Raw genomic sequence first — 10138 nt, 5'->3', positions numbered from 1 at the left:
AATAAAGATACAGTATTCAGTTTGGGTTTTGATAGTTGTGTCAAAGTTAAACTTTTTTGAAAGTTATTGAACAGAGGGATGAGAAAAAAGGTACTATATACACAACAACAAAAAGGCCTAAATACCTCTTCCTTTAGGGGTGATTTCTACCACAAGGTCCTCGACAGTCACATGCTCCAAGCCCTTTTCTTTGATGACATCTGCAAACAGTTACTTGATGAGTGGCATGATGGTTACACAGTTTTTTTTTTACCGTGTCAGTGGCATCATACTCAAAGGAGGTACATGCCCCCTCAGATTTGCCCTGGTTAAAAATAATAAAACAATTATTTTGTTTAAATTGTTGTTTTTCTCTGTCATACTACTAGCCACCTAGCAATTTATGAAGTTGGCTTTCGCTAGCCCAGATATATTCTCAATCTCATAACTAGCTGCCAAGAGCCATTTCAGGCTATAAATGAAGTTAGAGTAGCTAGTGTGTCTAACTATTTTAAACGGCATGCCTGCTGGCAAGGTTGGTAGACTTTAGAAAAGCAAGCAATTACAAAATGTACTGAATGACACTCACATTCCTTTCAATCTTTTACCCAGAATTTTAAGCAGAGATGCATATTCAGTTTATTAAAATAAAAAAAAGAGCAGACAGGACAATACAGACAGATCAAGAGATTTGATGTGCAGAAAAATATCAATATCATTTTTATATAGAATTAAGCATAATGATTGCTGGAAAAAACGGTTTCAGGTGTTTTAAAAAATGCTAAATTCTCCTTTGCAAAACTCTTACCTTTGCAATGTGCTTTCAGCTGATCCCTCCATCCGCATTCAGTGAGTTTAGCTCTGAGCAACTCCTTCAATCTGTGGTTCATCCAAAACAAGCAAGAACAGTAGTGACCATAGAGTTGATCGGTCTTCTAATAACGATTAAATAGACATTTGTGAAATGTTCTTACCGCTCTCGTTCACCCATCTCAGTTAATTTCTGATTAATTGTTGCTCTCATCTTGGAATCTTTGCTCATATTCTTTTAGCTGCAAAGGTGAGATTCAGAATGAGTTTATGTTGTGGTGTTAGCTAGCTAGCTTTCATTAGTCAACTGCTGAGGCAGGGATCAGTTTAATAGTTAACATTAGCTAGCTACTGTAACAGTCTACAAACAAGGTGGACAGCTGTCTATCATGAAAAATGTTAAGATTTGGGCTGTAGATAACAATAAATCACTCCTCTTTAGAACAAACTACGAGCAGCATAAACCATTGCTAGGCTTTACTTGCTAGCTATATGCTAACTGTTGACAAGCTAACGTATTTCTGACATTAGCCAGGCAAACAAGCTCGTTCACTATCTGATAATTGGCGATAACAAGCTACATCGCTATCAAGGACGTAAAAATATCACACTTGCCCAAAACGTTCGATGAAACGTGCATGCTGTTGCACACAGTGCCAATAAAATTATAACTGGCGAGCTAGTTCGCCACAGCTAACTGTTGTGTCCCACAATGAATAAGGACCCCCAGGAAACCGTTGATACCAGAAAAGGTTCCTAACTTTTAATGAAGTACTATCGTTATGCCACTAGGTGGTAGAGTTGAATAAGGACTCGGATTATAACATACTCAACAGAGTGATAACGTTACATAGATGAGATCAGTTGAGTTTTATGTTCTTACAATGCCTCTTATTGTACACGTGACCATGAAGTGCTGTTTTTGGCAAGTATTAGATGTTTGCTCAATCCTAATAATATTCGTTAAGAAGAATAACCCTGAGTCTGGGTTAAGATTGTTTTATGAAATCATGAAACTCCAAAGTTGAATGCACTGATCGTCAGTTTGGATACTGCTAAATGACAAAATGTAAAAATACAAATATTATGACATCAGTTTAGACGTCAGGTGTTCTGTTTCTTTTTAGCTGTCTAAAAATCTACTTCCATCAATTTGTAGTACAGTCAATTTGTAGTACAGTATTTCAGTTTCCAATCTCTGGTGTTGCACCACTTTTAATATGGTGTTAGAAATATTACTTTATTTTGTGAATTTTTTTATCCTAACAATGTCTATGCCCTACCTGGAAAATCTTCATAATTGTATGGAAAACAATTTGCTCAAGAAATCAAATATTGGAACAAAAGAAAACTTGTGACCTTGTCAAGAAGTTCTGACCTTATGGCGTAATGGTTAAGGTATTGATTTGACAGTCACTGGGCCAGGGTTCAAGCCCCGGTTGGGGCTACCCCTTGAATTTGCTACTTATGACAACATGTTTACACAGGCAGTCCAATTCTGATCTTTTGCCCAATTATGGTCAAAAGATAGGATGTGAACGGTCAAAAGACCAATAATTGGGTAAAATATCAGAATTGGGCTGCCTGTGTAAATGCAGCCCATGTGTTTGAAAATCTTTTTCAAATGAGTCAAGGGAGAGAAGGATAGGATAACAATGTTTTGCAAACAAGTTGAAGTAATAGAGTATGTGACTAGAAAACAAAGTTAACCAGGCTGAAATTGCTGCAGTTTTGAAATGGTATCCTAGGGTTGGTTTAAAGGAGGATCAAACATGATAGTGGATTTTCTAAGACACTTGGCACCGTCTCCTAATTCCTTAATGGGGTACTCCTGCCAACCATTAGCCACCTGGGGTTACTGAAAATGTTTATTTTCTCAGAAGTATTTTGATAAATGATCTGTGCATAACCCCTTACATCACAGTCTAAAACATGGGGAAAGAGCAGGGATCAAAAGTGGATTTAGCTGTTAATTTAAGATGTTGAGAAAGACAATGAGAAAAAAACTGCAGATACTTCATCACATCCTTTCTAGATCACATAGGCCCACTACATATACTAATATACTTTGTGTGGTGTTTAGAGAAAGAAGGCATTTAAGGTGACGAGAGTTTACCTCAGAAGTCTTTCATGGTTTAAAAAGAGTTTTGTGTTAAATGCAGCTTGAAAAAACATGCCGTGTCTGCTACAATGTGTTTGAACACGACACTACCGGAGTACTCAAACGAGAAGGAGTTATCCGAGGATAAATAAACCTCAAACTGAAGTTCAAGTATTGATTTAAACTGATCAGTTGACGGTTTCTTCCTGGGTTGAGGTAAACAGATGCCATCCTTCAGAGTCTAGTGGTCCCTGGAATATCCCAACACTGACTACCTGACCGCATAATTAATTAAGTCTGGGCTTTTGGTAAACAAATCTCTCTTTAAAGTACAGGAACCCCCTGCAACCCCTTATTATGTGTAATATTTTTTTTTTTAAACTGACAGTCTACTATGCCTGTTCTGCTCAACTACAGTTTAATGAAACACTTTCCTGACTTTTGGAATCCACGAAGAACTTTAATTGCCTCTGTTATACTGACTTTAAAGCACCCAAACTCCAGCAGACCTCTGACTAAATTGACAAGCAGCAAAGAGATTCCCACTGAAGGCAGAAATGCAACTACAAAGTTGGAAGAATGATTGATGGGTTACCTGGTCTGGATGAACTAATGACCTCCCATGTCAGCAGCTCTATAGTACTGAAGCAAAGCACTTGTTCATCTTGAATTAATCACCTGTAGTAATTGCAAATCATTGTTCATTTGTGTGTTTTGACAAGGGGCCGTTTGATTAATGTAACATGCTTAATATAAATGGAAATTAAAACGATAATTAACACTCAATCTTTATCATGAGTGGTTTCGAAATGTCAATGTTTACACTGGCAAAGACCATTACTTCTTCGGCTCAGCTGCACTTGGTCTTTGAGGTGCCTGCTGCTGTGCGCTGTGACACAGTGGAGATCAGTGAGCATGCTCAATGAATTGGATGCTACAGGCTAAGTGAGAGACTCAATGCACTGAAGTGACAGGATAATCTTCCTCCCTGGCCCTTTGAGGCACTCCTTATCTCCGTTCCCTGCTCCTCATCCTCCTCCATTACCCCAGTGTTATCTCTGTGGCGGAAGCCACAGAGTTTAGGTGAGAAGAATATATAGTGGGAAAGAAAGCCGTGAGAAAGTGAATTAAATATTCATCAAGGCACTTACAGGGTTCAAGGGGATATGCAGAAGTTCTCTCAGTGAATGCTAGCCCAAGAGTTACCCTCAAAACAGAAAAATGGAGCTAAGAAATTAGTAGCTTTATGTGTTCCTTCCAAAATGCAGCAGACACTGATTTATAACAGAGGACAGTTGCAGCTAAATATTAGCTATACTATTCTTGCATGTGGAATCATTTGAACCAAAGCCATAAGATGTTGTGTTATTGTCAATGCAACACATATACAGGTGCATTCAGAAAGTATTCAGAACCCTTAACTTTTTCCACATTTTGTTACGTTACAGCCTTATTCTAAAATTGCTTAAATAAAATTTTTTCCTCATCAGTCTACACACAATACCCCATAATAACAAAGTGAAAACAGGTTTTCAAATGTATTAACAATAATAAAAAATAAATACCTTATTTACATAAGTATTCATAACCTTTGCTATGAGATCTTAGGTGCATCCTGTTTCCATTGACCATCCTTGAGACGTTTCTACAACTTGGAGTCCACCTGTGGTAAATTAAAAACAAGACTGAACTCTTTGGCCTGAATGCCAAGCGTCATGTCTGGAGGAAACCTGGCACCTTCTCTACAGTGTAGCATGATGGTGGCAGCATCATGCTGTGGGGATGTTTTTCAGCAGCAGGGACTGGGTGACTAGTCAGGATCGAGGAAAAGATTAAAGCAACAAGTACAGAGAGATCCTTGATGAAAACTTGCTCCAGAGCACTCAGGAACTCAGACTGGGTTTGAAGGTTCACCTTCCAACAGGACAATGACCCCAGGCACACAGCCAAGACAACGCAGGAGGGGCTTCAGGACAAGACTTTGAATGTCGTTGAGTGGCCCAGCCAGAGCCCGGGACTTGAACCCGATCAACCATCTCTGGAGAAACCTTAAAATAACTGTGCAGCGACGCTTCCCATCTAACCTGACAAAGCTTGAGAGGATCTGCAGAGAATAATGGGAGAAACTCCCAAAATACAGGTGTGCCAAGCTTGTAGCGTCATACCCAAGAAGACTCGAGGCTGAGGGCGACAATGCGGAGATAAAGGAATTTTAAAAAACATTTTACATTTGAGATTCTTCAAAGTAGCCACCCTTTGCCTTGATGACATCTTTGTACACTTTTGGCATTCTCTCAACCAGCTTCACCTGGAATGCTTTTCCAACAGTCTTGAAGGAGTTCCCACATATGCTGGGTACTTGTTGGCTGCTTTTCCATCACTCTTCGGTCCAACTCATCCCAAACCATCTCAATTGGGTTGAGGTTTGGGTGATTGTGGAGGCCAGGTCATCTGATGCAGCACTCCATCACTCTCCTTCACAGCCTGGAGGTGTGTTGGGGCATTGTTCTGTTGAAAAACCATCAAGGACCACCAAGGACCCCGGAACACCACATCAACCAAAAAACTAAAATATATACACATAAACACAAACAAAATACTGCCCTAGTTAGAGCTGCCCCATTGCCCCAACCAACCTCCAGACCTCAGCTACTGTACCTTTGTGCACAGGAAGCACGAAATAGATGACAGGATTGACAGGACAAGAGGACAACACAAAACAACACAAAATAAACTGTGACCGGTCAAACAAACAGGTTTAATGTCCTCTGAGGTTTTTGCTTTGTCATTATGGGGAATTGTGTGTAGATTGATGAGGGGGAAAAAATGTTGTAACTTAACAAAATGTGGAACAAGTCAAGGGGTCTGAATACTTTCCGAACGCACTGTACATATGTAAAAGGAAATGGAGGGCTTGAAGCCAACTGCAACAGTACACTATCATTCTGTCTACTGATTACCCTCTGCCTCATCATCAAATTAATCATTCATCATTTACGAGGACAACTAGTCTGAACTATTGTTGAAACTAGAAAATGACTATTGTTACCGGTTAGAAAATATTTCTCAATCAGAATATATAACCTTTGGGTAGTAATTACATTCCTATGATATACAATATACAAAATTTGCATGCAATAGAATATGTTGTGGAGGTGGGGAGCAGGAGTTGGAGATACTGGAGTGTAGCTATGACTTTTATACATATTAGAGTCACTCGTTTGGTTGTAGAGTAATTTCATTGGTGAGAAATCTACTTAATCACATTTTAGTGGTTAACAAAGCAGATAGTATCTTAAATGTCATGTGGTAGGTAATTTGTTTTTGTTCATCAGCTTGAGTAAATTAAAACAAGGTTTCTCATTTATGGCGTGCAAAATTTGCTTCACAATAAACTTGGAAAGCCAGTATGGATGTTTGGAGTATAATTATGTTATTTTTGACAGGATGAAAACCATGCCTTGAGGTATTTTATTTCTGTTGTGATCATTTAGCACAGATCTTCTAAAACAATAACTTGCAGGGCAGCAGCTGCATTATGTACAATGCTCTAAAACCTGAAAAGTATTTCCCAAACCTCTCTCTCTCTCTCTCTCTCTCTCTCTCTCTCTCTCTCTCTCTCTCTCTCTCTCTCTCTCTCTCTCTCTCTCTCTCTCTCTCTCTCTCTCTCTCTCTCTCTCTCTCTCTCTCTCTCTCTCTCTCTCTCTCTCTCTCTCTCTCTCTCTCTCTCTCTCTCTCTCTCTCTCACACACACACCACACCCCTTTATTTCTCTCTCACCATACTCTCTCTCTCTCTTCCCCTCGCTCTCTCTCTCTCTCTCAAAAATGCATGCATTACACACACGCACACGCACACAAAGACACTCACACTAAGACATTTCATATTAGCCTCCTCTTGCCTGGTCCCTTACTGACACCAAGAAATCCATCTCTCCCTCAGCACCTGACCTCCCAACACCATCCCTTAGCATCCTTAAAATGGCTTTCCCAGAACAGGCTCCATCTATTTACATCTCCACCCCCTCCTCCACAGATGGATAAAAAACAACACTGCTAGCCCAGTAAACGCACAGGAATACAAAAACAGTGTCTGTTAGCTGAAGGGACGCGGGATAACGTGACATCTTGGGTGAAATTAAGTTGTGATGACTCTATAATGATGAATAACATTGTGGGTCAAGGGTAGATAACATATCACCGAGTAAGTCTACCTGACAAACTGTATTCAGACGGGACCATAGAATAGGGAGTATTGACCCGCGGCTCTATTGAAAATAAGAGTTGTATTGTTGAGCTCTACCATACTGAATTTCCTCAATACACAGAGTACCAAAAATAATAGAAATGTTGAGTTGTCTGTAAGAGTATTTAATATACAGAATGCTAATTTCAAAAGATATTTCTGTGAGTCATACATCTGGCCGTTCTCTAGTTACTTTGCTCTAGATACATACTTTTGTATGAATTCCAAATGCCATGTTTAACCTCAGCTCCCATCCTTCTGGTTAGTGGGTTTAAAATAGAACAGTCTTACCACTCTTATGTAATAAATCAAGATGACTCCAATCTGAATGTCTAGATAGTGATGCCGTTCTCTCACTGGTTTTTAATCTCAGACTTAAACGATGTCACTGCACTAAAGTCAAAGGCCAACATTATGTGTGGGTACTACACATAGAAATACAGTAGAGTCTGTGTGTGTAAATTGAAGGGAGGCGTGTTTACATTGACAGTTTACATTGAAATGTACTCATTTTAATATGTTGCTGAGGTGTACAATTCTAAGTAGATTCATTGGGCACATAGTTGGAGGCAAATGGATGTGCAGTATTAGAAACCGGGTAGTCTGGGTCCTGGATCCTGATTGGCTGAAAGTCGCGGTGTATCAGACATTATGAACAAGGTAGTTCGAGACCTGAATGCTGATCGGCTGACAGCCGTGGTATATCAGACCGTATACTGCTCTAATTACATTGGTAACCAGTTTATAATAGCAATAAGGCACCTCTGGGAGTGCCCAAGAACACCACTTGGTCATATACCACACCTCCTCGGGCCTTATTGCTTCACTATACAATGGCTGAATAGTACCATACTCTCTCCTTCTTTACCTCTTTCCCTCTCTCTCTCTCTATCCCTCTCTCTCTCTCTCTCTCTCTCTCTCTCTTTCTCATTCCCCTCTCCACTTACTCTCTGTTTCATTTTTAACCTAATCTATTTCTGCCACAGGGTCTTCACTAATGCAAACAGCAGCAAGCCAGTGGTTCCTGCAAACATCATTACTCAAGCTGGATAATGCCATCATGCCAAGCTCCCTGACACTATAATGCCAGGGACATTATCTGTGTGTGTCAGCTCCTATACCACATTAACAAACAGGCAGTAGGGCCACGAATGGCTTCTGAACCTGACTCTTTAATACTTTGATGAATGGAATAGAGTTAGCAGCTTTGCTACATGGCATCCAGAGTCTTTCTAAGAAATACAGGATTTAAAGGAGGTGATTGTTGAGTGAGCCAAGCAGAGAGCGATGAAGGAGACAGAGCAGTGTGATTCCTCTTGCCTTGCTGTTAACCCAGCAAGCCCATTTTGGTTCCTTGGTAGTTTTGGGAACGTCAGTTTTTGGTTTTCCACTGGTTCTGTGAAGGAAGCCATACGTTTCCTGCCTTTTAAAATGGAAATGACATGCTATTTGAAGGTAATTAAATCATGTTTAATAACACTGCTAGCTTAGGTTAACTGTTTGAACTTCAAACACAGATTGGACACATGGAAATTCACTTGCTTATGGTAGAATTAGGAAACCTGCAGAAAACATTATACTGAAGTACTGCAATTCCTACAGAAGAATGCTGTTTCTTAATGTTCTCTGAACTTTCTGAGAACATGACTTTAAAGAGAACCATGAGGAAATCTGTAGGAAACTGTAATGGATTTCTTCCATTGACGGAGAGGCGGACCAAAGCGCAGCGTGGTTGTTTTGATTCATGTTTTAATCAATCACTTCACATGAACAAACTAACAAAAACAAGAAATGTGAAAACTCAAAACAGTCCTATCTGGTGCAAACACAGAAACAGGAACAATCACCCACAAACACACAGTGACATCCAGGCTACCTAAGTATGATTCTCAATCAGAGACAACTAATGACACCTGCCTCTGATTGAGAACCATACTAGGCCGAAACATAGAAATACCCAAATCATAGAAAAACAAACATAGACTGCCCACCCAACTCACGCCCTGACCATACTAAATAATGACAAAACAAAGGAAATAAAGGTCAGAACGTGACAGAAACGTTATGGAAAGGTTGTCTGCAAAATAACCATAGCACTACCAAGCTCTAAGAAACAGGTTCCTACAACGTTATATGCTAGCTGGGTATCCATGCTTGGTTGCATGCAGGCAGGGGGCAGGTGCTCCTTTGCTGCGAGACTTCATTAGCCTGAAGGGAGCCTTCACTGATAAACGACCCGCTTGGCGAGACGTATTTGTCACTGTGTTAGCAGTATCATACTGAGGACGCACACACACATGCACACAAACACATATGCACGCAGACAGACACACACACAGAATTGTGGCCCCGAATGCTGAGTAAGAGTTTTTTGCTATGTGTGCTGAGGGATCTGGCATTAGACACTAGCTAGAGGCACTGTCACAGCTACACATTCATCACCACAGAGATGAGCTCCGGCATCCCATAATTCACTAGCAGCTATGCCAGCACAACATAAAAAATACTTATTATTTGCATTGGCATATTTGGCAACGAACTAAATAGTATGTGCTTGATTCAAGACACATTGACACAACATAATGATACAACTTATGAAACGTAACTTTTCAATGACTAAAGTGTACAACAAAATAATTGACATTTGAATATTTCGTAAAAACCTCCTCTTATTCCCGCTGGGGATTAAACTGAAGACTACTACTATAAACATGTATACAGTAACCAGTCACATCCAAAATTACTGGCACCCTTGATTGTCACGCCCTGATCTGTTTCACCTGTCCTTGTGATTGTCTCCACCCCCTCCAGGTGTCGCTTATTTTCCCCAGTATATTTATCCCTGTGTTTCCTGTCTCTCTGTGCCAGTTTGTCTTGTATGTTTCCAAGTCAACCAGCGGTTTTCCCGTTCTCCTGCTTTTTGCATTCTCCTTTTTCTAGTCCTCCCGGTTTTTACCCTTGCCTGTTTCTGGACTTTGTACCTGTTCTGCCTGTCCCTTTGGA

At 40.2% G+C, this 10138-nt stretch overlaps 1 protein-coding gene across 2 annotated transcripts in view; it reads right to left on the bottom strand.

Annotated features, from left to right (window-relative positions):
• LOC139405957 (transcription and mRNA export factor ENY2-2) overlaps nt 1-1507 on the bottom strand; it is a 1960-nt gene extending 453 nt beyond the window's left edge. Inside the window, exons 1-4 of one of the 2 annotated variants that reach the window (XM_071148411.1) lie at nt 1399-1507; nt 954-1031; nt 788-858; nt 126-200 (exon numbers count right to left, since the gene is read on the bottom strand). In XM_071148411.1, the coding sequence (XP_071004512.1) occupies nt 126-200; nt 788-858; nt 954-1021 (214 nt within the window). In that variant the 5' untranslated portion in view covers nt 1022-1031; nt 1399-1507. The remainder of the gene's footprint in view (nt 1-125; nt 201-787; nt 859-953; nt 1032-1398) is intronic. The other variant, XM_071148413.1, reaches the window with a different exon arrangement.
• Nucleotides 1508-10138: the final 8631 nt, after the last annotated feature.

This window comes from Oncorhynchus clarkii, chromosome 3 (assembly GCF_045791955.1).
Source record: "Oncorhynchus clarkii lewisi isolate Uvic-CL-2024 chromosome 3, UVic_Ocla_1.0, whole genome shotgun sequence".
In the NCBI taxonomy this organism is placed as follows: Eukaryota; Metazoa; Chordata; class Actinopteri; order Salmoniformes; family Salmonidae; genus Oncorhynchus; species Oncorhynchus clarkii.
Note: the sequence above shows the minus strand (reverse complement) of the source record. Positions and strands in the feature narration are given on the sequence as shown.